At 43.6% G+C, this 27597-nt stretch overlaps 1 protein-coding gene across 6 annotated transcripts in view; it reads right to left on the bottom strand.

Moving 5' to 3' along the window:
- The window catches only part of simc1 (SUMO interacting motifs containing 1), a 160346-nt gene that overhangs the window by 35152 nt on the left and 97597 nt on the right, over positions 1-27597 (bottom strand). For 5 of the 6 annotated variants that reach the window (XM_072512175.1, XM_072512174.1, XM_072512173.1 and 2 more), the window contains 4 exons: positions 17648-18658; positions 10495-10763; positions 5873-5942; positions 426-586 (listed from right to left, as the gene is read on the bottom strand). In XM_072512175.1, coding sequence (XP_072368276.1) covers positions 426-586; positions 5873-5942; positions 10495-10763; positions 17648-18658 — 1511 coding nt within the window. The remainder of the gene's footprint in view (positions 1-425; positions 587-5872; positions 5943-10494; positions 10764-17647; positions 18659-27597) is intronic. The other variant, XM_072512176.1, reaches the window with a different exon arrangement.

The following is a 27597-nucleotide window of genomic DNA, read 5'->3' as shown; positions in this document are numbered from 1 at the left end:
TTTTCTCAGCGCCAGAGAATATGGGCCCACTCTATTCAAGTACTCTTTCTCCCCTTCAAAAATGCATTGGGATCTTTTACATTATTTTGAGTTCACAAACAGGTCCTCTTTGTAATATTCCATCCAAAGGCAGCAGCTCCCAACAGTGTAGCATACTGTCTCTATTGTAATGCAGTGACAACTCCCACGCTAGAGCTTGAAGTCACAACCTTCAGACTCAAAGGCAAGACCATTACCACTGAGGCTGGTATTGGTGCCAATGTTCTAAATGAGCTCAATCGCAATACCTGCTCCCATAACTGATTATATCATTCACTATAGATCCTGTCACTAATTTGATGTACTGACAACGCTCATTCTACAAATGAGAAAATTCTCTCCGACTTACTGAAATAGAACATTTAATAAGGTTTAGGTCTCCATACCTTACATTCGAAAACTTGTCATCACATGACAGAACTGCCTTGGCTATGGTTTGCTGGGGCACATCATGTTTCAGCTGAAAATCATCTTCAAGCGTTTGAACAACATACTGCAGGAACAACAGTCGATCACTCTTGGTCAGTGAATGCTTCCGGTGAGGATCCTTGAAGTGCACACGTATATAAATCATGTACAATTAGATCAGTAGTGAAGAAAAAGATACATCCATTTCAGTTCATTAGCTGTAAAATGGCACAGTACAAAGCTTTCCACTGCTGTTTACGAATTGAAAGGGTGAGCTCATATTTGCGAAGTATCTATCATCAGAAACTATAAGAACATAAGAACATGAGAACTAGGAGCAGTAATAGGCCATCTGGCCCTTCGAGTCTGCTCCGCCATTCAATGAGATCATGGCTGATCTTTTGTGGACTCAGCTCCATTTTCCCGCCCGAACACCATAACCCTTTATTCTTCAAAAAACTATGTATCTTTATCTTGAAAACATTTAATGAAGGAGCCTCAACTGCTTCACTGGGCAGGGAATTCCACAGATTCACAACACTTTGGGTGAAGAAGTTCCTCCTAAACGTAGTCCTAAATCTACTTCCCCTTATTTTGAGGCTATGCCCCCTAATTCTGCTTTCACCCGCCAGAGGAAACAACCTCTCCGCATCCATCCTATCTATTCCCTTCATAATTTTATGTTTCTATAAGATTCCCCCCTGCATTCTTCTATATTTCAATGAGTACAGTCCCAGTCTACTCAACCTCTCCTCGTAATCCAACCCCCTCAACTCTGGGATTAACCTATTGAATCTCCTCTGCACTCCCTCCAGTGCCAGTACGTCCTTTCTCAGGTAAGGAGGCCAAAACTGAACACAATATTCCAGGTGTGGCCTCACTAACATCGTATACATCTTGCAGCATAACCTCCCTAGTCTTAAACTCCATCCCTCAAGCAATGAAGGACAACACTCCATTTGCCTTCTTAATCAATTGTTGCACCTGTAAACCAACTTTTTGCAACTCATGCACTAGGACACCAAGGTCCCTCTGCACAGCAGCATGTTTTAATATTTTATCATTTAAATAATAATCCCTTTTGCTTTATTCCCTACCAAAATGGATAACCTCACATTTGTCAACATTGTATTCCACCTACCAACTCCAAATTATCCATGTAAATTGTGAACAATTGTGGGCCCAACACTGATCCCTGAGGGCCACCACTAGCTACTGACTGCCAACCAGAGAAACACCCATTAATCCCCACTTTTGGCTTTCTATTAATTAACCAATCCTCTATCCATGCTACTACTTTATCCTTAACACCTTGCATCTTTATCTTATGCAGCAACCTTTTGTGTGGCACCTTGTGAAAAGCTTTCTGGAAATCCAGATATACCACATCCATTGGCTCCCCGTTGTCTACTGCACTGGTAATGTCCTCAAAAAATGCTACTGAATTAGTAAGGCATGACCTGCCCTTTATGAACCCATGCTGCGTCTGTCCAATGGGAAAATTTCCATCCAGATGCCTCCCTATTTCTTCCTGGATGATAGATTCCAGCATCGTCCCTACGACCGAAGTTAAGCTAACTGGCCTATAATTACCCGCTTTCTGCCTACCTCCTTTTTTAAACAGTAATGTCACGTTTGCTAATTTCCAATCCGCCAGGACCATCCCAGACTCTAGTGAATTTTGGTAAATTATCACGAGTGCATTTGCAATTTCCTTTTAGTATCCTGGGATGCATTCCATCAGGACCAGGAGACATGTCTACCTTTACCCCCATTAGTTTGGCCATCACTACCTCCTTAGTGATAACAATCGTCTCAAGGTCCTCACATGTCATAGCCTCATTTCCGTCAGTCACTGCCATGTCATTTGTGACATCCACTGTGAAGACCGACCCAAAAATCCTGATCAGTTCCTCAGCCATTTCATCATCTTCCATTATTAAATCTCCTTTCTCATCTTCTAAAGGGCTAATATTTACCTCAGCCACTCTGTTTTTATATTCTGAGCAAGTTTACTCTCATAATCTAGCTAGACTTCTTTATAGCTTTTTTAGTAGCTTTCTGTTGCCCCTTAAAGATTTTCCAATCCTCTAGTCTCTCACTAACCTTTGCCACTTGGTATGCTTTTTCCTTCAATTTGATACTCTCCCTTATTTCCTTAGATATCCACGGTCGATTTTCCCTCTTTCTACTGTCCTTCCTTTTTGATGGTATAAACTTTTTCTGAGCACTGTGAAAAATCGCTTGGAAGGTTCTCCGCTGTTCCTCAACTGTTTCATCATAAAGTCTTTGCTCCCAGTCTACCTTAGCGAGTTCTTCTCTCATCCCATTGTAATCTCCCTTGTTTAAGCACAAAAACTAGTGTTTGATTTTACCTTCTCACCCTCCATCTGTAGTTTAAATTCCGCCATATTGTGATTGCTCCTTCCGAGAGGCTCCCTAACTATAAGATCATAAATCAATCCTGTCTCATTACACAGGACCAGCTCTAGGATCGCTTGTTCCCTCGTAGGTTCTATTACATACTGTTCTAGGAAACTATCGCGATACATTCTATAAACTCCTCCTCAAGCTGCCTTGACAGACCTGGTTAAACCAATTGACATGTAGATTAAAAACCCCATGATAACTACTGTGCCATTTCTACATGCATCAGTTATTTCTTTGTTTATTGCCTGCCCCACCGTAATATTACTATTTGGTGGCCTCTCGACTACTCCTATCAGTGACTTTTTCGCCTTACTATTATGATTTCCACCCAAATGGATTCAACCTTATCCTCCATAACACCAATGTCATCCCTTACTACTGCCTGTATGTCACCGATGTCATCCCTCACTACTGCCCGAATGTCACCCTTAAATAACAGAGCTACACCACCTCCCTTACCATCCACTCTGTCTTTCCGAATAGTTTGATACCCGTGGATATTTAACTCCCAGTCGTGACTATCCTTTAACCATGTTTCAGTAATGGCCACTAAGTCATAGTCATTCACGATGATTTGTGCCATCAACTCATTTACCTTATTCCGAATACTACGAGCATTCAGTTAAAGTACCCTTATGTTGGCTTTTGTACCTCCGTTTTGAATCTTAACACCTTGATCAGTAACCTCTCGTAAGTTATTTTTCCTTTGAACTTTTCTCCTAATTTTCCTTATCGTTGAACCCATATCTTCATGTAATAACCTGCTGCTTCACTCTCCATTTATGTTTTTACTTCCCGTTTTATTCCTTTTAGTATTACTGGGCCTATCCACTGAGCTCTCCTCAGTCACTGTACCCAGTACTGTGGCCCTTTTTGATTTTTGACTATGACTTGTCTGCCTTACACTTTCCCCCTTACTGCCTTATGTTTCTGTCCCCATTTTACTTCCCTCCGACTTCCTGCATCGGTTCCTATCCCCCTGACACATTATCATCAATTTCTGTAAAAACCCATCTGGTTCACTTTAGGAAAGGCATCCTGCTGTCCTGAACTGATCTGGCCTACATGTGACTGCAGGCCCACAGTGGCTGACTTTTAACTACCCTCTGAAATGGCTGCGCAATCCACTCAGTTCAAGGAAAATTAGGGATGGGCAACAAATGCTGACCTTGCCAGTGGTGCCCATATCGCATGAAAGAATTGAAAAAAAATCAGATCTATCACCATTCAATCCCAATCACTGGGAGCAAATTTTTCAATTCTCTGAGCACCAGCTCAATAATCAGAGTCATAAATACATTGACTAAATTACTGATAACTCCACCTACAACTTGATGCATTTTCAGAGGCATTCTAATTGACAAATCAAGATTCTTATGTTCGGGGCAAAATAAATCTGCACAAAGCATCTGAGCCCATTGTTCGTGTAAAATTCTAGTTTGGGGGGTTGTGTTATCTTCAGTGGTACGACCGCTCATGACTTCTGGGAGTGAAGATAACTAATGTCATTGCGTAATTCAGAGGGATTTGTCACAGTCATCTATTAACTGACTACTATGATCCAGTTGGTGTAGGAATGAATGTATAGTAATATAATATAATAATCTTTATTGTCACAAGTAGGCTTACATTAACACTGCGATGGAGTTACTGTGAAAAGCCCCGAGTCGCCACATTCCGGCACCTGTTTGGGTACACAGAGGGAGAATTCAGAATATCCAATTCACCCAACAGCACATCTTTCGGGACTTGTGGGAGGAAACTGGAGCACCCGGAGGAAACCCATGCAGACACAGGAAGAACATGCCGACTCCGCACAGACAGTGACCCAAGCTGGGAATCGAACCTGGGACCCTGGAGCTGTGAAGCAACAATGCTACCCACTGTGCTACCGTGCCGCCCTATGTTACAGCTGATCATCTGGACTGTTGCACTGACTGATTTTGGAGAACAATGCAGAATGGTTCTCCAGAAGCATAAAATAATGAGGCCATGATTGCAGGATTTCCAGCTGAAATATGTTGAAAACAGTGTTCAGAATTCCCATTTTCTAGGTCAGTTTTAAAAAAGCACAAATAAATTCCACTACACTTTGAGAACATGAAGTCATATTATAGAGCTTTGATAAGGATGGCTATATTGAGAAATAGTGGCTAATTTGTGAGCAAGTCCTAATGATTTGTGAGGAAGTCCTAATGACCTAATGTGCATTTTATATTTCTACTTCAAAACTGTACTTTCTAGTATGTTCACTCACTCCCCTCTAGATCTGAAAAGTGACTCCTTTGTTGGATCAGTGGTACTAAGCTTTGATACTTCAAAGATTTGCTTCCATAGGGCTAATTTGACCTGGCAAAAACACCACCAAACCCGATTAACAGTCATTATGATTATCATTAGACTTTTCTTCACTAGGCCCCTATTGAGACAATGTGTGGATGTTAAATTTGAACTTGTCTGTGATGGTTCCACATAGCCTCAGGGTGTTATTGTTATTTAAGTACTTTGTAACTCCAGCCAGCACCCAAGAACATTTCCTCAACCTTAACAGGAATATTGCAACCAATGATACTGTAGCTCAGGACAGAAAGAGTACATGAAGAAAACAGAGGAATGTATGAAAAATACATATAAAGGAATATCGTCATCTATGGAAATGTGCAATTAAAATAAAACTGATTATGTGTACCAATTCTAAAAATAAGTGCTGAGCTCTCAATTTTTCGAGCATCTTTAAAAGAAACTTATGGAGACTGTGGGCGAGATCTTCCGGATGTTCGCGCCAGCAGGAATTTCCTGTCCTGCCGACGCGCATCCCTGCCGTGGGTTTCCCAGCGGCATGGGGTGAAATCAATGGGAAATTCCCATTGACAGCGGCGGGACTGGAAGATCCTGCACTGGCCAATGGCAGGCTGCCTCACACCGCCGAGAAACATGCCGTGGGATGGACAGAGAATCTCGCTCAGTATTTTTAAAAGCTCCACATCTATATTACCTTGTTCTCCACATGATAAGCTAACAGGTCCCAGTCCCACTGCACCGTGGAAATATCTGCAGGATGTAGTCTATTTAAATACAATGAAATATTTATTAGATTATTTTAAAAATCAATCCGCAGGTCAACAGTTAAAAGCAATAATTCACACATGATGGAACATAACAGTTAGCTCAGACAATAGATCACAGAATTCAAAATTGATTTTAACACATTTCTTCGAATGGTTCATTGGATAAATATTTTGCTGCTATAGCACTAAACTAGAGCCCGAGAACTTCTCTACGCCCTTCTGTTTTTTTTAAGGCCTTCCCTATCTCAAGTTCCACAACCTTCCGAAGTAGCCAGGCTCGTCTACGTCTGCTCTCTCTCGAATCTCCAATTTTAGTTGCTCCACCAGTGGCAGCCATGTTTCACCTGCCTAGGTCTTAAACTCCGGAGTTCCCTCCCTAAACCTCTATGCCTTTCTACCATTATTTTTCCTTTTACATGCTCCTTAAAATTGACCTATTTCACCAAATGTTTGATCATTCACCCTTAAGTGGGTCAGTGTCAAATTTTACCTGGTTAGGTTCCTCTGATGTGCCTTAGGACTATTTGTTACTTTAAAGGTGCTATATAAAATGCAAGTTGTTGTTGTTAAAGCTTGCATCATTGACCAAGCTTTATGTCACCTGTCCTAAAATCTCCCAATGTGGCTCTCTTTCAGATTTTGTCTGATAATGCACCTGTGAAGCACCTTCAGGAATTTGATCACATTAAAGGCACTATATAAATATAAAATGTGGTTGTTGAACCATACAGAACAGATCTATTCTTATCTGAATCCCTGGTCAGTGTTTATTGAGCTGATTACAGCCAGGGTTTCTTTTGCTGATTTGCAACTGTTAACTCTGCCACAATGTATGCATTTGTGGACTTTAGGTGAGAACGGGATTGGAATCAATTGTGACATCCCAGACATCTAGCCTGCAGATACACTCTATCAACAAAGAGACACCTGGGTGATGAACCAGAAGCTTCTCAGTAATTTAGGAAGAGGAGAAAATTGGAAGGTGAAAAAAGTGACTTTTCTTTCAATTTTGCTTTACAATATTCAGTCCTGGGTGATGCTGAAGGGATTTTAAAAATCGATTGTAAGTAACTTGCATGTATTTAAGATTGTAACTGAAATGTTAAAAAAAGTACTCAAAGAATCAAGTTATTGTGATGATGTTCAGGTTCTATGGATATAAAATATAATCTTTTAATAATAAGCTTTACATTAAGGGTGAATTCAGAATGTCCAAATTACTTAACAGCACGTCTTTTGGGACATGGGAGGAAACTGCAGCGCCCAGAGGAAACCAACACAGACACGGGGAGAACATGCAGACTCCACACAGACAGTGACCCAATCCAGGAATCGAACCTGGGACCCTGGAGCTGTGAAGCAAGTGCCACCCACTGTGCTACCGTGCTGCCCTTTTAAAAAGTATGAAGCAATGTATTTGGGGAAAGCTAACAAGGCAAGAGAATACATAATAAATGGGAGAATACTGTCAATTATAGAAGAGCAGAGGGACCATGAAGCCCATGTCCCCAAGCCAGGGGGCATTGATTTTGGGTAAGAAGTAGGAGATTTAGAAGGCATTTAACAGGAAATGTTGTCGCACAGAAAGTGTTGGGGATCTGGAGCTCACTGCCTGAAAGTGTGGTAGAAGCAGAAACCTCACAACATTTAATAAGTACTTGGATATGCACATGAAGTGCCATAATGTACAAGGCTAAGACCAAGAACTGGAAAGTGGGATTAGGCTGAATGGCCACTTGACGGCCAGCATGGACACAATGGGTTGAATGGACTCCTTCTGTGCTGTAAATTTCCATGACTCTGTGATTCAGGCAGAGAAAAGTTTGCATTAACACGGAGGTTCAGGGCTTGTCTAGCTGATGCAATATTTGAATTAACTATAATTTGTATGAGAACCCAAACTTATCAAATACATTTCAATGAGCCAGAGCTAAAGTATATCAAAATTCTTCTTCAGCCATACAAATTAAACTACCTTTTATGTTTTTCTTTTACATATCTTTGATGCTTTTGCCTCACTGAGACTTTCTGCAATATGTTATTAAACAAACAGCGTTACACACTTTCAAATCAGATACAACTGCAGCTCAAAAAGAAACTACATACCAACTGAAAACCCTCATCAAAGGTACAAATAGTTGGACTTCCATGGTGGTATGTAGGGGGAGGACATACACGAGGTGGCTCCCGCTAGGTACTATTAGCCCTTTACGCCCAGTTTCTGGGAGTATTTTTGTTTAACAACCTGCTTGATTGATGGTAGAAGGGATATCCCCAGAAGGACCAGGGCAAAGAAACCTGAAAGCATATATTTGTGATGGAATTGGACGCTTCTTGGGACTCTTCGGTGGAGAAATCGGCGGAGGCAGCTTCTGGGACTCTGGCCACTTCACTAACAGCCAAGATGTTTACCGGCATTTTGGCATCAGAATTAGAGAAGCAACGGGGTTATGTCAGAGGAACTTCGTAGGTCAATGGAGGCGGCCCTGGCTCCCATTCAATTGGCATTGGAGAAGACCAATGAGACGGCATAAACACATGGCGCTGGGATCCAGGGCACAGAGGGGACTCTCTCTCTCTCTCTCTCGGCATAGCGACCAGATTGCCTCTCTGGAAGCCGAGATGTATCTGATGGCTAGGATGACTAAAGCACTGAAGGGGAAAGTGGACGATTTGGAGAACCATTCCTGGAGACAAAATATTTGTTGTGGGCTGCCAGAGGGGTTGGAAGAGCCAACTCCCACAGAATACTTTTTGAATATATTTAGGAAGATGGAGGGGGAGGGTGGATTCAGATCCCCTCCCAAGCTGGATCGAGCCACTGGACGCTCCAACAGAAGCCCCATCCCAATGAACCACCACGAGCAGTTATTGTGAAGTTTCACAGCTTCCATGAAATGCTGAGATGGGCTACGGAGCATAGAAACATAGAAGATAGAAGCAGGAGGAGGCCATTTGGCTCTTCAAGCTGCTCCGCTATTTGTCACGATCACGGCTGATCGTCCAACTCAATAGCCTAATCCTGTTTTCTCCCCATAACCCTTGATCCCATTCGCCTCAAGTGCCATATCTAGCCGCCTCTTGAATGTATTCAATGTCTTAGCCTCAACTACTTCCTGTGGTAATGAATTCCACAGGCTCACCATTCTTTGGGTGAAGAAATATCTCCTCATCTCTGTCCTAAATGGTCTACCCCGAATCCTCAGACTGTGACCCCTGGTTCTGGACACACCCACCATTCAAAGAGTTAGTCACCGTAAGTTGTTAAGGGGGGCTTTTGTTTTGATGTTGGGGGTTTAGTTTAGTTGTGTTCTTGTTTGTTGATTGTGTTCTTTTTGCATTGTAACTTGTAGCAAGTGTTTTTTATTATTCTGTTTATAATGAAAAGTTTTCAATATAAATATATTTTTAAAAAGTTACAAGTGGTTAATGGTGCAAACTGGCATGTAATCTACAGCTGCAGTAGTATTATTTAATAAGGTATATAATACCATCAAACTTTGCAAGATGATATAAAGCATTTTTTAAACAACTAGTTATTTGAGGGATGGCTCATCATGTTTAACAGATGAGCTGGGAGGATAAATCTATTTTTGTGAAGCTGCGATCACACTGGGAGTTAGTTGGAATGCAGATTCAGTTTCCCCACACGTTGAATGGCAACCCTCTACAGAGAGCCAAATAAAAACTTCCACATTTTAATTGAAAGGTAGTATAAAATCCCAGCAATGATAATCCTGCTCGCTAAATTGATATTTGGCTGCCTTAGAAGTCAGAAATGTTATTCGATTTCTGAAACCTTTTTTGAGTACTGAACTCAGAACCCTGTAATGGGAGGGGCTGCGTTAATTTGTTTAACACATTTCAGTTTTGAGAGCCAAGATTAATGTAGACATGTGGAGCATGTGGGCTCCTCGACATTGCAAGAAAATATTGTCAAGCAAAACAGCCTGAAGATTTGTGTGTGTATTCAATTCATGGGAGGGGAGAATTAGGGAGCATCACATTCAGGGAACACAGCCATGCTGACAGATCGCCATGATTCAGGGCAGTTTTTCCTTCACAATAGCACTCTTACACAAGGCTCCCAACAGCCTTACCCTTACAGGTTCCTTGATACATCAGATTATTTATAAGTGATAAACTGGGTGAAAATAAGCCACGTTTGATTCATTCCTCACTTGCATGGATCAACACACTTAACTTGCAACCCATTAATCAATGAAAAGGCACTCAACCAGCAAAACATTTTCAGTAACAACTTTCAAAGCATTTCCTGGTGCTAACCACAACTGCAGAAACACAGTTTTTATGTGGTCCCTTCAATGGACTATTGTTGCAGAAAAATTGCTGCAACAGTGGCATCTATTCTGATAGCTGAACGAAAACGTACAATACTACCATGAAATAATTCTGACCCGATACTTAAATTAGGCTGTTCACTTGCCCAAAGAGTGGAACAGTATAAGATTCTGGAAGAAATCAACAGGCATATTAATATGAAACAGATCTGTCATACTATACACCTCCTGCATTAACTTGTACATACTGTTGGATCTTCATCAGGGTCATGTAAGCAGACAAAATGGTGCTGGAGGATTCATTGCCCAGCAGTATCTTCTTGATTATATACTCCACAATTTTATGAGGCGGGTAATGTTGAGGAGATACAAAATCCATCAGAAACTGAAGGGTCCCTTGAGGAAAGTTTTCATCGATAGTGCTGTTGATCATACTGCACTGTCTTTGGGAGATCAGCTCTGGTTCCTTCAACTTACATTGGTGAGTTGTTGATGAACGAGAATGTTGATTCACCAGCTGGATAGGAAAAGGTAAACAAATGAACCATTGCAAATGAAATAAAAACTAAACAAATGCTGAAAATACTTAGGTCAGGCAGCATTTGTTGTAGTGAGAAACAGAGTTAATATTTCCGGTTGATGACCTTTCAATAGAATTGAAGGAAGATAGAAACGTAAAAGGTTATTAAGGTAGTAGAAGGGGTAAGGGAGCAGGGTGAATCAAAAGGAAGGTCTGTGATCGGGTGGGGCGCAGGAGAGATTAACTAATAAAAGATTTCATGATGAAAAAGCCAAAGAGGGTGGTAATGGGCATAGTAAAGAGATAAAGGTTGTGTCCAGATGAGGTATGAATGATTATATAGCAGACATCTGAATACAACATGAAGAGATAAAGAAAGAAATTAACCAGCACAAAAAACAACATAGAAAAAGATGGAGGAAGTGGTTAAGATTTAAAGGTGAACTCAATATGGAGTCCAGAAGGCTGTAGAGTTTTATTACAAAAGATGAGGTGCTGTTCCATGAGCTTATATTGAGCTTGTTGGGAAGGGGAATAACGTAGCATGCCACGGAATGAAAGGTCAGAGTGGGAGGAATGCAGAGAATTAAAATGACGAGCGACAGGAACCTCAAACTTACAGACTAATGGAAGTGTTCCTCAACGTGGTCACCGAGTCTATGTTTGGTCTCCCCAATGTACAGCAGACCAAATCATGAACAGCGAATACAATCAACTAAATTGAAAGAGGTACGAGTAAATCACAGTTTCGCTTGGATGGTGAGAAGGGAATTTATCTCCTGCACTTGGCAGAAGGTGGTGTAGGAAAGGGAAGAATTGTTAGGGGTGACTGAAGAGTGGACTAGGATGTTGCGGAGTGAACTGTCCCCTTCAGAATGCAGAAAAGGAGAGGTGAGAAAGGTGTATTTGGTGATGGTGTCACGTTGGAGCTGGCGAAAATGGCAGAGGATGATCCGTTGAATACAGGCCGGTTGAGTGCAAGGCGAGAGCAAGGACAAGGAAAAATAAATATTTTAGAGCTACTTTGATTCCACTTCCTTACACCCTGCTTCCTGTAAGGACTCCATTCTATTTTCCCAGTTTTCATCACATCTGGTCTGAAGATGCAACTTTCCATACCAGCACTTCTGATAGGTCTTTCTTTTTCTCAACCGAGGATTCCCACCCAGCGTAGTTACCAGGGCCCTCTGCCGCATGTCTGATCTATTTTCTGCATTTCTGCTCCCACGCTCATCTCCTCCCTCCAAGAACCATGATATGGTTCCTCTTGTCCTCATCTCCTATTGCACTAGCCTCCATATTCAACCGATTCTTCTTCTCCATTTCACCAACTTCAGTCTGGTGCCACCACCAAACACAGCTTTCCCTGCCCTATCCTGTCAGCTTTCCGTAGAGCCTGTTCTCTCTGCAACACTCTGGTTCATTCCTCAGTCACCCCTCACGCATCGTTACTTCCCTGTTGCACCTTCCGCACAAGTGCATGAGATGCAAATTCTGTCCTTCCACCATCCAAAGGCCAAACACTCCTTCCAAGTGAAACGGGGATCTACTTCTTTCAATTTACTGTTCACAATGCGATCTCCTCTACATTGAGGAGACCAAATTGGGTGACCACTTTGAGGAATGCCTCCGTAAGCATGACCCTGAGATTCCTGTCATGTCATTTCATTTCATTTCACGCTGACCCTACTATGTTCCAATGCAGCTCAACACAAGCTCAAGGAACTGCACCTCATCTTTTGTTTCAGTACATACAGCATTCTGAACTCAATGCTGACTTCAGAAACTTTGAATCATAACCTCTGTCTCCATCTTATCCATGTGTTTTGTATTTTGCTGTCTTGTTTCTTTAACCCTTCATGTTGAATTCAGGTGGCTGCTATTTTTATGCCTCATCTGGACACAGCCTCACGCCCCGTCTCTTTACTATACCCATGACCGCTCTCTTTGGCTTTTGCATCATGAAATATTTCGTTAGCTAATCACTCCTGTCCTCAATCCTATCACAGACCTTCCCTTTTCTTCATCCTGCCCCCTCCCACTTCCATAATAACTCTTACATTTCTTCCTTCAGGCTGATAAAAAGTAATTGACCTGAAATGTTAACTGTTTCTCTCTTGAGGCCACTGGCCAACCCAGTGTGGCAAAATGAGGCCCATAAGTGAGCATTAATTGACCACTTAAGGGGTTCAATCAGTGTCCAGGTAGGAAGGCTGTCCCCAAGTCTTCCTGCCCCAAATTTAATTGGGTGGAGATGAGAAGGTGCACCCTCCCACCCAATTAAATGCTGGGGCTGCTGGGGAGGGCATTAAATTCCACCCTAGGTACTTCCAAGTGGAGTGTAAGCAACTTGCTATTCCTCTTTTGTGCTGTTGCTCAAGATAAATCTTTACTTCTTTGTTTTTTAAAATTCATTCATGGGATGTGGGTGTTGCTGAACTAAGTCAACATTTATTGCCCAACCCTAATTGTCTTTGAGAAGGTGGTGGTGAGCTTTCTTCTTGAACAGCTGCAGTGCATATGTTGTAGGTACACCTATAGTGCTGTTAGGGAGGGAGTTCCAGGATTTTGACCCAGTGACAGTGGAGGAACGGAGATATATTGCCAAGTCAGGATGGTAAGTGGTTTGGTGGGGAACAATAAGGTTGTGGTGTTCCCATGTGTCTGCTACCCTTGTCCTTCTACATGGTAGCGGTCATGGGTTTGGAAAGTGCTGTCTTAGGAGGTTTGGTCTGTTTCTACAGTGCATTTTGTGGATTGTACAAACCTCTGCCACTGTGCGTTGATGGCTTTGTTTCTGTCTGACTGACTGAACTACTGTAACCCAAATTTCAGGGATGAAATGTCATAGCGATTCAGTCCCCTTCTTTAAGTTATTAAGTATTCAAAACACTGATGGACCTGATAGATTAGGGAGTAAGAACATCCAAGAGACGGAAACTTCAGCTTAGTTGATGATTTTCTAGCCCATTCCATTATTTATGTAGCTATTCAGTTGCACCGTTATGAGTTTTCATTTTTGATCACAGATGTTTTTTTTAAAGTCAGCTATGATGTTCCTGCCTACTCCTGTTGCTCATCAATGGGCGTGCAGGAAGGGGAGCTCTCCTAGCTCATGACTATCACTGACTTTCTATTATGCTCTGCCTGCTCCACCCCTTCTTACAGTATAAAGTCCATCACATGTCTCCCTCTCTTTAACTCTGAAGTAAAGGCATACGTACTTGAAACGTTAATTCTATTTCTCTCTCCAGATGCACCGGGTTTATCCAGAATTTTCTGTTTTTATTTCTGATTTCTATTAGAGCAGAATTTTCCTGTTATTTTAGGGGGAAAATATTTTTTTCTGCCTCAGTAATTTGGATGCTACTGTTGATGAATTAAATTCTTCCAAATAAATGTTACCAGAAGTAGCAAACTTACTTGACAGGAGGCTGCATTTGTCCTACCAGTTTCGGTCAGAGATAAACTGTTTGTCTTGATTAATAGCTGAAATTTCACTTCCCAGCATAAAGTGGCAAAATAACATTTGAGAATTTTAAAATGTATCAAATCATTGTGATCTGGAATACACTGCCTGAAAGGGTCCTGGGAGCAGATTAAATAGTAATTTTCAAAAGGTAATTGGAGAAAAACTTGTTTTCAGAGCTATGGGTGAAAAACACGAGAGTGCGACAACACACGTATAATGAGCTGAATGGCTTGCTACTGCATTATATGATTTCATAAGTTGTACAGCTATTATTTTCACAATTCCTCCTGGTGCTTGGATGTGGCGACTCTGGCGACCTACTGCTCCCCAGACCTGGAATACCTGACCGTGAAGTGCCGCCCATATTATCTTCCACGTGAGTTCACTTCAGCCATTATCACAGCGGTCTACATCCCACCCCAGGCAGAAGTGAGGAAGGCCCTGGACGAACTATACACAATAATAAACAACTACGAAACAGAACACCCGGAGGCCTTGTTCATCGTGGCTGGAGACTTCAACAAGGCCAACCTCAAGAGTGTACTGCCAAAATTCCACCAGCACATCTCCTGTCCCACCAGGGGCGACAACACTCTTGACCACTGCTACTCAAAAATCAAGGGCTCCTACCTTTCCATCCCCCGACCGCACTTTGGGAAATCAGACCATAAGACGGTGCTCCTTCTCCCGGCATACAAGCAGAAACTCAAGCGGGAGAATCCAGCTAAGAAGGTTGTGCAGTGCTGGTCCGAGGAGACAGAAGAGCTCTTACGTGACTGCATAGAGACAGTGGACTGGTCCATATTTAAGAACTCAGCGACCAACTTAAATGAGTATGCCACCACCGTCACAGACTTCATCAGCAAATGTGTGGACGACTGCGTGCCAAAGAAAGCAGTACGTGCGTTCCCCAACCGGAAACAATGGCTCAATCGCGAGATTGACTCTCTACTGAAGGACAGATCTGAGGCATTCAAGGCAGATGACCCTGACCTATACAAGAAATCCAGGTATGACCTCCGCAAAGCCATCAGAGATGCCAAGAGAGAATATCAAACCAAGCTAGAGTCACAGACAGACTCTCAGCGGTTGTGGCAAGGACTAAACAACATAACGGGCTACAAAGCGAAGCCGAACAGTATCTCTGGCAGCAGCGCACCCCTCCCCGATGAACTCAATGCATTCTATGCTCGGTTCGAGCAGGTAACCAACAATCCGCTGTCGCGTGCCCCAGCAGCCCATAATTCACCCATACCCACCATCACAGCTTCCAAAGTCAGATTGGCCTTCCTGAAAGTGAACCCTCGGAAGGCGGCGGGCCCGGACGGGATCCCTGGTTGTGCACTCAGAGCCTGCGTGGATCAGCTGGCAGAGATATTCGCGGACATCTTTAACCTGTCCCTACTCCACTCCGAGGTCCCCACCTGCTTCAAGAAGACCATCATCATACACCGAAGAACCAGGCAATGTGCCTCAATGACTACCGACCAGTGGCCCTGACTTCAGTCGTAATGAAATGCTTCGAGAGGTTGATCATGAAGCGCATCACCTCCATACTCCCAGAACGCCTTGATCCACTGCAATTCGCATACCGTTGCAACCGGTCCACATCAGACACCATTTCCCTGGCCCTACACTCATCCCTAGAGCATCTCAAAAACAAGGACTCCTACATTAGACGCCTATTTATTGACTACAGCTCTGCCTTCAACACCATAATCCCAGCCAAGCTCATATCAAAGCTCCAAAACCTAGGACTTGGCTCCCCACTCTGCAACTGGATCCTCGATTTTCTGACCAACAGACCACAATCAGTAAGAATGAACAACAACAAACACCTCCTCCACAATAGTCCTCAACACCGGTGCCCCACAAGGCTGCGTACTTAGCCCCCTACTCTACCCCCTGTGCACACACGACTGCGTGGCAAAACTTGGTTCCAACTCCATCTACAAGTTTGCTGACGATACGACCATAGTGGGCCGAATCACGAATAACGACGAGTCCGAATACAGGAGGGAGATAGAGAATCTAATGGAGTGGTGTAGCGCCAACAATCTCTCCCTCAATGCCAGCAAAACTAAATTGACTTCAGGAAGCAAAGTACTGTACACACCCCTGTCAGCATCAACGGGGCCGAGGTGGAAATGGTTAGCAGTTTCAAATTCCTAGGGGTGCACATCTCCAAAAATCTGTCCTGGTCCACCCACGTCGACGCTACCACCAAGAAAGCACAACAGCGCCTACACTTCCTCAGGAAACTAAGGAAATTCGGCATGTCCACATTAACCCTTACCAACTTTTACAGATGCACCACAGAAAGCATCCTATCGGGCTGCATTACAGCCTGGTATGGCAACTGCTCGGCCCAGGACCACAAGAAACTTCAGAGAGTAGTGAACACCGCCCAGTCCATCACACGAACCTGCCTCCCATCCATTGACTCCATCTACACCCCCCGCTGCCTGGGGAAAGCGGGCAGCATAATCAAAGATCCCTCCCACCCGGCTTACTCATTCTTCCAACTTCTTCCATCGGGCAGGAGATACAGAAGTCTGAGAACACGTACGAACAGACTCAAAAACAGCTTCTTCCACACTGTCACCAGACTCCTAAATGACCCTCTTATGGACTGACCTCATTAACACTACACCCTATATGCTTCATCCGATGCCAGTCCTTATGTAGTTACATTGTATATGTTGTGTTGCCCTATTATGTATTTTCTTTTATTCCCTTTTCTTCTCATGTACTTAATGATCTGTTGAGCTGCTCGCAGAAAAATACTTCTGCCTCAGTACACGTGACAATAAACAAATCCAATCCAAGACTTATTAAAAGGTTATGGGATAGGAGCATTTATTCCAAGTGTTGCGAGGTAGAATTAATCAGTAGTGTTTACATCTGAGCAGCATGTGTGATGACACTGTAGATTCACTACAAACGGAATGCGAGAGCATAACTGAAATCCCATACCAATTCCTAGTCAGAAACATTGTATACATAATTTCCTATCCATGAGTTTGGTGACAGAAGTTAGTAAGCTTCAATTTATTGTGGTGACAATGCTTCAAGCAATTTCTGCCTGTTCCATTTAAAAAAACAAAACAGGAATCTTATGAAGAAACTTTGCACAATATTTAAATATTGAAATGGGACATTAAATGGTTGCCGTTTATGGTGAGATGGCCTGATGTACAGATCTATATTAGAACATATGCTTATTTCTGACCATAAAGGGACAAAAGAGACAACACTACATATAACAATTGTTCATCCCGAAGCATTATGGGATTTTCCAGCCCAGTTGCGGCAGGCTTACCCACGGCAGATGGAGCTGGAAAATTCTGGCCTGTAGAATTGCCTGAACCTCTACCTCTTTGTGACCAGATATGTCGGAAGGACTTACCTTGTGCCATTTTTCATTTCTAGGACGCTTAATGAACAGATGTTGAACTGGTGCTCCAATAAGGTATTGAAAACTTTGCAATGGCTCTTTATCCACTGAACAATTTGGGCTTGTTTCCTTAGCTTCATTAGCACGTACAGGGTCTTCCGTCTCTGATGACAGGACTTGATTTCCAGACTGATCTAATGGCAGTATAGGGTCCTGTGCTTGGTTTTCAGTTGGAAAACACTTTACTTCATTTTCAAGTCTCTCATTATGACTCTGCAGCTGTTCCCAAGCTTCCAGCGATGGCATGCTTATGCCAGGCAGAGAGTTCTGAATAGGATGATCCAGTTCAAACTGTTCGCAGTTCTGAGGTATCAATAATGGTAAACCTTCAATATCAGCTTTAGGTTCATCAACTGTGTCATTATTTGATTCCTCAAAGTTGCTTTTAAGGTGATCTCCCAAAAGATCTCCAGTACTACTTGGTGAGGAATACGGAATGGGTTCATCTGGTGAAAATGTTTCCAAAGATTCCACATCACTATTTATACAAGTGTCACTAGTTGAATCTACACTGCAAGCAGAATTGTGACTTACTTGATTTGACGCAACAAGCAAGTTTGCTTTTGTTTCAGTGATGTGAAAATCTTGACTTTCATTAAGACCAACGAAGTCCAGTTTTGGCAATGGGTCTTCATCAGTACGTTTATTGGAAACGGGTTCAAGCAGATTTTCCTCAGTTGTGACTTCGACTGTCAAAACAGGTGGAGATTCGAGGTCGGGTTCATCCTTGCCCATTGTCCAATCAGACTGTAAGCCAGGCAACCGGCATACCCCATTGCTATCTGGCAGATCTTCATCAGAATCGAATACAATGTGACTCAAGTTACTGGAAACAGTAGCCTGTGGGCTTTTCTCTGCTTGTTTCCAGTTTCTTGAATTGACCTGCATACTTCCCATCCCTTCTTCAGCACTATTCACTTGACTGTGCACTTCACTTTCTTCTGCTGTCAAATCAATATTGTCCTGAAACAAGAAGAGAAACATCAAGTGTCTTACTTTTAGAGTTAAGAAACATTTTTGCAGGAATAGATAGAAAAGGCTGCAAATACTCATCCGGTCATGCAGCGTTTGTGGAAACAGAGCTAACATTTCAGGTCGCTAATGGCTTTTCATCAATTTTGGGTTGTCATCAACCTGAAACGTTAACTCTGTTTCTCTCCACAGATGCTGTCTGGCCCGCTGAATATTTTCAGAATTCCTGTTTTTATTTCAGATTTCCAGCATCTGCAGTATTTTGTATTTGTGTTACCTTTTTGTGGCATTATGCTCAATCGATACCTCCATGCAGACTGAATGTTCTTGGTATTGCCAGTCTTCAGTCAATTTGATTTACTCCACATGTCAAGAAAGGGCTGAAAGGCACTGGATACTGTAAAAGCTATGGGCTCTGACAACATGCCAGCAATGTACTGAATATTATTTAAATGGAGAAAGACTAGACAAACCTGTAGGACAGTGAGATTTGGGGGTCATCGTGCATGAATCACAAAAAGCTAGCATGCAGGTTCAAATGGAACGTTGGCCTTGAGTTCAAAGGGAATTGAGTAGAATTAGGAATGAAGTAGAATTAGGAAAGTCTTGCTTAAACCATACAAGGCACTAGTTAGACCACTAGTGAGTACTGTGAAGTTTTAGTCCTCTTATCTGAGGAAAGATATACTGACATTGGAGGAAGTCCAAAGTTGATCCCAGGTATGGATTTCCTTATGGGGAGAGGTTAAGTGGGTTGGGCCTGTACACAAAGAACAGTACAGCACAGGAACAGGCCCTTCGGCCCTCGAAGCCTGTGCCGATCATAATGCCTGTCCAAACTAAAACCATCTGCACTTCCTGGGTCCATCTCCTTTTATTTCCATCATATGCATGTATTTGTCAAGATGCCTCTCAAACGTTGTTATCGTACCTGCTTCCACCACCTCCCCCGGCAGCGAGTTCCAGGCACTCATTGGAGTTTCGAGGAATGAGCACAATCTCAGGGGGCTTGACAGAGTAGATTCAGAGAAGTTGCTTAGCCATCTGGGAGAGGGGCGGCACAGAGGTTAGCACGGCTCCAGGGACCTGGGTTCGGTTTCGAACCTGGGTGACTGTGTGGAGTTTGCGTGTTTCCCCAGTGTTGGCGTGGGTTTCCTCTGAGTGCTCTAGTTTCCTCCCACAGTCCAACAATATGCAGGTAGGCGGATGGCCATGCTAAATTGCCCCTAGTGTCCAAAGGGATTACAGGGATAGGGTAGAGGAGAGCGGCTAGGTAGGGTGCTCTTTTGGAGGGTTGATGCAGACTTGATGGGCCGAATGGCCTCCTTCTGCTATGTGATGATTCTATCAGAGTCTCGGACCAGAAAGCATAATCTCAGAATAAAAGGGTGGCCTTTAAGTCAGAGATGAGGGGGAGTTTCTTCTCTTGAGGGTAGTGAATTTGTGGAATTCTTTACTGCAAAGGGCTGTAGACGCCTTCGACATGTTAAGTATGTTCAAGGCTGGGATAGACAGATTTTTAATCAGTAAAGGAATCAAGGGTTATGGGAATAAGGCACAAAGGTGGAGTTGAGGATTATCATATCAGATTAGTCAAGATCTCATTGAAAGGCCTACTTCTGCTCCTATGTCTTATGAACTTGTGTTCCAGAACTAGCTGCACCTTTCACCAAGCTGTTCCAGTACAGCTACAACACTGGCATTTACCAAGCAATAATGCTCTGCCTGCAAAAAACAGGGCCATGTGTGTGTGAATATATACATAGAGTTTAGCATGCATAAATTAGCTACAACTGAGGGTCCGACTGACGATCATAAATTGGTTTTCAGTGTAATTCTTAGCACAATCAGGATTGTTTACAAGTGTAGTTCAATAACGGAATCACATCAAATGTCAGAATCACATCAAATGTCAGACACTATGTTTTGACTTTTGCAAGCATGGGCTGGTTGGGTACAGTCTGTACTTTGCCTGCAGTGAGCAGCCAAAGGGGTTTGCAGGCAGAAGGAGCATGTCGATACATTGCGGCTTTTTCAATTAAATAAAATCTTGGGGTTAGCCATTCCCTAGTTCTTACTCCATGGCAATACTGTGACCAACCAGAGTTGATCTGCCTGGTTTGAATTTGAACGTCATGTTTGGCAGATCGGTGTCCTGATTAATTCCCATGGCAATGCCGTTACCAGTCAGAACCCACTTGCCAAATAATCAGCACTCTCTTCTCATGCAACATAAATTGTCCTTTCCTTTACTGTTGGTATTTGCTTGCGAGCTCCCCTGATTAGTACAAGATAAAAAGTTTCAATAGCATGTCTCTTTATTCAGCAATACTCAAACTCTGTACGATTGAACAACTATTTGAATGTCTTAAAGAAGGAGAGGTGGAGAGATTCAGGGCAAGTATTCCAAAGATTAGGGCCGTGTGCACCAATGTTGAGATGAAGGGAATAGATGATGTACTAAAGTCTAGAGTTTGGAAGAATGCAGAGTTCTTGGAAGCCTGTAGACGTTTGCACTGAGTGCTGAATTTGGTGCATTTGAGTGCTATAGTGAGAGTTTGGTGACTGAGGGAGTATAAGGCTTCATTTTTATCTAAAGTCTAGTCTTTCTTTTATTTAGTTAATTAACTTAAAAGTTGCTGTTTGGTTTAGAAGAAGGTGAATTTTCAATCAGCTTTAAACAAAGCTTCTACTTCTAGGCACTTGCAGCTGGAGCTTGTTAATTAGTTAATTGGATTAGGCCAGTTTTCAGAGGCTAGATTCACAGCATAAAAGTGATCCCCTACAGTGCAGACTTTGTTTGCACTGAGTGCTGAATTTGGTGCATTTGAGTGCTATAGTGAGAGTTTGGTGACTGAGGGAGTATAAGGCTTCATTCTTATCTAAAGTCTAGTCTTTCTTTTATTTAGTTAATTAACTTAAAAGTTGCTGTTTGGTTTAGAAGGTGATTTTTTTTTCCAATCAGCTTTAAACAAAGCTTCTACTTGGAGGCACTTGCAGCTGGAGCTTGTTAATTAGTTAATTGGATTAGGCCAGTTTTCAGAGGCTAGATTCACAGTATAAAAGTGATCCCCATACAGTGCAGACTTTGTTTGCACTGAGTGCTGAATTTGGTGCATTTGAGTGCTACAGTGAGAGTTTGGTGACTGAGGGAGTGTTGAATTTGGTGCATTTGAGTGCTATAGTGAGAGTTTGGTGACTGAGGGAGTGCTGAATTTGGTGCATTTGAGTGCTATAGTGAGAGTTTGGTGACTGAGGGAGTGCTGAATTTGGTGCATTTGAGTGCTATAGTGAGAGTTTGGTGACTGAGGGAGTGCTGAATTTGGTGCATTTGAGTGCTATAGTGAGAGTTTGGTGACTGAGGGAGTGCTGAATTTGGTGCATTTGAGTGCTATAGTGAGAGTTTGGTGACTGAGGGAGTTAGGTGAGGAGGGAGTAAGGTGCTGCTTTCATTTTGTTTCCTACATTTCCGTAGAGTGAGAAGAGAGCCAGGAGTTTACAGAGAGTGCAGCTGACTGGGAGCAGAGTCGGAGGGCGGAGATCCAGTTGGTCCACAGGGCAGCTATATTCTGTAAGGTAAGAGGGGATGGAGGCTAGGCCAGTTGCATGCTCCTCCTGTAGGATGTGGGTGGTGAGGGATACCACCGGTGTCCCCGCTGACTATACCTGCGGGAAGTGCACCCAACTCCAGCTCCTCAAAGACCGTGTTAGGGAACTGGAGCTGAAGCTGGATGAACTTCGGATCAGCCGGGAGGCAGAGGGGGTGATAGAGAAGAGGTACAGGGAGGTAACCACACCCAAGGTACAGGACAAGAATAGCTGGGTTACAGTCAGGGGAAAACAAACAAACAGGCAGACAGTGCAGGGATCCCTCGTGGCCGTTCCCCTCCAAAACAAGTATACCGTTTTGGATGCTGTTGGGGGGGGGGATGACCTACCGGGGGAAGGCCCTAGTGGCCAGGTCTCTGGCACTGAGTCTGGCTCTGGGGCTCATAAGGGAAGGGGGGAAATTGAAAAGCAATAGTTGTAGGAGATTCAATGGTTAGGGGAATAGATAGGAGATTCTGTGGTCGCGAGTGAGACTCCCGGAAGGTATGTTGCCTCCCTGGTGCCAGGGATGTCTCGGATCGTGTCTTCAGGATCCTTAAGGGGGAAGGTGAGCAGCCAGAAGTCTTGGTGCACATTGGTACCAACGACGTAGGTAGGAAAAGGGGTGTGGAGGTAATAAATGAGTTTAGGGAGTTAGGCTGGAAGTTAAAAGCCAGGACAGACAGAGTTGTCATCTCTGGTTTGTTGCAGGTGCCACGTGATAGCGAGGCCAGGAATAGGGAGAGAGTGCAGCTGAACACGTGGCTGCAGGAATGGTGTAGGAGGGAGGGCTTCAGGTATTTGGATAACTGGAGCGCATTCTGGGGAAGGTGGGACCTGTACAAGCAGGACGGGTTGCATCTGAACCAGAGGGGCACCAATATCCTGGGAGGGAGGTTTTCTAGAACTCTTCGGGAGGGTTTAAACTAATTTGGCAGGGGAATGGCAACCGGATTTGTAGTCCAGCAACTAAGGTAGCCGATATTCAGGACGCCAAAGTGTGTAATGAGGCAGTGGGGAAGGGAACACTGACAAAGGAGAGTACTTGCAGGCACGGAGATGGGTTGAAGTGTGTATACTTCAACGCAAGAAGCATCAGGAATAAGGTGGGTGAACTTAAGGCATGGATCGGTACTTGGGACTACGATGTGGTGGCCATCACGGAAACTTGGATAGAAGAGGGGCAGAAATGGTTGTTGGAGGTCCCTGGTTATAGATGTTTCAATAAGATTAGGGAGGGTGGTAAAAAGAGGTGGGGGGGGGGGGTGGCATTGTTAATTAGAGATAGTATAACAGCTGCAGAAAGGCAGTTTGAGGAGTATCACCCTACTGAGGCAGTATGGGTTGAAGTCAGAAATAGGAAAGGATCAGTCACCTTGTTAGGGGTTTTCTATAGGCCCCCCAATAGTAGCAGAGATGTGGAGGCACAGATTGGGAAACAGATTTTGGAAAGGTGCAGAAGTCACAGGGTAGTAGTCATGGGTGACTTTAACTTCCCAAACATTGAGTGGAAACTCGTTAGATCAAATAGTTTGGATGGGGTGGTGTTTGTGCAGTGTGTCCAGGAAGCTTTTCTAACACAGTACGTAGATTGTCCGACCAGAGGAGGGGCAATATTGGATTTAGTACTTGGTAATGAACCAGGGCAAGTGAAAGATTTGTTAGTGGGGGAGCATTTTGGAGATAGTGACCACAATTCTGTGACTTTCACTTTAGTAATGGAGAGGGATAGGTGCGTGCAACATGGCAAGGTTTACAATTGGGGGAAGGGGAAATACGATGTTGTCAGACAAGAATTGAAGTGCATAAGTTGGGAACATAGGCTGTCAGGGAAGGACACAAGTGAAATGTAGACCTTGTTCAAGGAACAGGTACTACGTGCCCTTGATATGTATGTCCCTGTCAGGCAGGGAAGAGATGGTCGAGTGAGGGAACCATGGTTGACAAGAGAGGTTGAATGTCTTGTTAAGAGGAAAAAGGAGACTTATGTAAGGCTGAGGAAACAAGGTTCAGACAGGGCGTTGGAGGGATACAAGGTAGCCAGGAGGGAACTGAAGAAAGGGATTAGGAGAGCTAAGAGAGGGCATGAACAATCTTTGGCGGGTTGGATCAAGGAAAACCCCAAGGCCTTTTACACATATGTGAGAAATATGAGAATGGCTAGAGCAAGGGTAGGTCCGATCAAGGACAGTAGAGGGAGATTGTGTATGGAGTCTGAAGAGATAGGAGAGGTCTTGAACGAGTACTTTTCTTCTGTATTTACAAATGGGAGGGGCCATATTGTTGGAGAGGACAGTGTGAAACAGACCGGTAAGCTCGAGGAAATACTTGCTAGGAAGGAAGATGTGTTGGGCATTTTGAAAAACTTGAGGATAGACAAGTCCCCCTGGCCTGACGGGATATATCCAAGGATTCTATGGGAAGCAAGAGATGAAATTGCAGAGCCGTTGGCAATGATCTTTTCGTCCTCACTGTCAACAGGGGTGGTACCAGGGGATTGGAGAGTGGCGAATGTCGTGCCCCTGTTCAAAAAAGGGAATAGGGATAACCCTGGGAATTACAGGCCAGTTAGTCTTACTTCGGTGGTAGGCAAAGTCATTGAAAGGGTACTGAAGGATAGGATTTCTGAGCATCTGGAAAGACACTGCTTGATTAGGGATAGTCAGCACGGATTTGTGAGGGGTAGGTCTTGCCTTACAAGTCTTATTGAATTCTTTGAGGTGACCAAGCATGTGTACATGGATTTTAGTAAGGCATTTGATAAGGTTCCCCATGGTAGACTTCTGCAGAAAGTAAGGATAGTGGGAAATTTGGCCAGTTGGATAACGAACTAACCGGCTAACCGATAGAAGTCAGAGAGTGGTGGTGGATGGCAAATATTCAGCCTGGATCCCAGTTACCAGTGGCGTACTGCAGGGATCAGTTCTGGGTCCTCTGCTGTTTGTGATTTTCATTAATGACTTGGATGAGGGAGTTGAAGGGTGGGTCAGTAAATCTGCAGACGATACGAAGATTGGTGGAGTTGTGGATAGTGAGGAGGGCTGTTGTCGGCTGCAAAGAGACATAGATAGGATGCAGAGCTGGGCTGAGAAGTGGCAGATGGAGTTTAACCCTGAAAAGTGTGAGGTTGTCCATTTTGGAAGGACACATATGAATGCGGAATACAGGGTTAACGGTAGAGTTCTTGGCAATGTGGAGGAGCAGAGAGATCTTGGGGTCTATGTTCATACATCTTTGAAAGTTGCCACTCAAGTGGATAGAGCTGTAAAGAAGGCCTATGGTGTGCTAGCGTTCATTAACAGAGGGATTTAATTTAAGAGCCGTGAGGTGATGATGCAGCTGTCCAAAACTTTGGTAAGGCCACATTTGGAGTACTGTGTACAGTTCTGGTCGCCTCATTTTAGGAAGGACGTGGAAGCTTTGGAAAAGGTGCAAATGAGATTTACCAGGATGTTGCCTGGAATGGAGAGTAGGTCTTACGAGGAAAGGTTGAGGGTGCTAGGCCTTTTCTCATTAGAACGGAGAAGGATGAGGGGCGACTTGATCGAGGTTTATAAGATGATCAGGGGAATGGATAGAGTAGACAGTCAGAGACTTTTTCCCCGGGTGGAACAAACCATTACAAGGGGACATAAATTTAAGGTGAATGGTGGAAGATATAGGGGGGGATGTCAGAGGTAGGTTCTTTACCCAGAGAGTAGTGGGGGCATGGAATGCACTGCCTGTGGAAGTAGTTGAGTCGGAAACATTAGGGACCTTCAAGCAGCTATTGGATAGGTACATGGATTATGGTAAAATGATATAGTGTAGATTAATTTGTTCTGAAGGGCAGCATGGTAGCATTGTGGATAGCACAATTGTTTCACAGCTCCAGGGTCCCAGGTTCGATTCCGGCTTGGGTCACTATCTGTGTGGAGACTGCACATCCTCCCTGTGTCTGCGTGGGTTTCCTCCGGGTGCTCCGGTTTCCTCCCACAGTCCAAAGATGTGCAGGTTAGGTGGATTGGCCATGATAAATTGCCCTTAGTGTTGGGTGGAGGTGTTGACTATGGGTAGGGTGCTCTTTCCAAGAACCGGTGCAGACTCAATGGGCCGAATGGCCTCCTTCTGCACTGTAAATTCAATGATAATCTATGATTAATCTAGGACAAAGGTTCGGCACAACATCGTGGGCCGAAGGGCCTGTTCTGTGCTGTATTTTTCTATGTTCCACAGATAGGGACAGATGAGGCCCATTTCCTTTATTGCATCATTGGCAGCCATGCCTTCTGCTGCTGGGTCTTAAAATTCTAGAATTTCTGCTCAAACCAATTCATCTCTTTGTTGAGACTTCAGTTTTATCTCTTTGCCCAACCTTTGATTTTCTGGCCAAGTGACACTTTATTTGGTTCACTATAAATTTTAGTCTGGTTATGCTCCTTTGCAGCACCTTTAAAACATGTTTTAGAAATGGGAATTATTTTTGTAAAACAAGAAAATGGTTGCATATTGTGGGATATGCAAAGGAATTGGGCCAGCACGTTAGCATAGTGGTTAGCATAGTTGCTTCACAGCTCCAGGGTCCTAGGTTTGATTCCCGGCTTGGGTCACTGTCTGTGCGGAGTCTGCACGTTCTCCCCGTGTCTGCGTGGGTTTCCTCCGGGTGCTCCCGTTTCCTCTCACAGCCCAAAGATGTGCAGGTTAGATGGATTGGCTACGCTAAATTGCCCTTAGTGTCCAAAAAGGTTAAGTGGGGTTACTGGGTTACGGGAATAGGGCGGAGGTGTGGGCTTGGGTGGGGTGCTCTTTCCAAGGCAGACTCGATGGGCCGAATGGTCTCCTTCAGCACTCTACATTCTATGATAAGCTATGATATCATTTTAAGGAAGTTATATTTGTAGTTTTATTTTAGCAACAGGATATAGCTTTTCAGTTTAATTTATATATTTGTGTGTTAAGAAAATATGAAACCGGGGTTTGGTCTCAGTTTAGAATTTTGCGAAATGTAGCCTGCAAGCCTGAGGCACTGTTTGCATACATGCATTTTTAATGAGGTTTTATGACCCCTGAAGTGAAGAGATGGGTTACCAAGGGTTTAGTAGTTTAGGGAAGTTAAGACAAATGCAAAAAGGTAGAAAAAAACTGTGCTGTTGCCAAGCAACAGGGAATCAGAAAAAGGACCCACACAGAGACAGAGAGACAAGAAAAGCAGTTTAGTTCCAGTTGTTATGGGTACACTATAGAGCGAAGACAGAAAAGCTTAAGAATCTCTCTAGCTGAAGATGATGCCAGACTGCTAAAGAAATGAGTTTAAGGAACTCGTACGTATTATTCTAATGTTAAGCTAATAGTGAATTTAGAAT

Source organism: Scyliorhinus torazame, chromosome 7, assembly GCF_047496885.1.
Source record: "Scyliorhinus torazame isolate Kashiwa2021f chromosome 7, sScyTor2.1, whole genome shotgun sequence".
Taxonomy (NCBI): domain Eukaryota; kingdom Metazoa; phylum Chordata; class Chondrichthyes; order Carcharhiniformes; family Scyliorhinidae; genus Scyliorhinus; species Scyliorhinus torazame.
The sequence above is the reverse complement of the archived record's forward strand: the minus strand, read 5'-3'. Positions and strand labels throughout refer to the sequence as shown.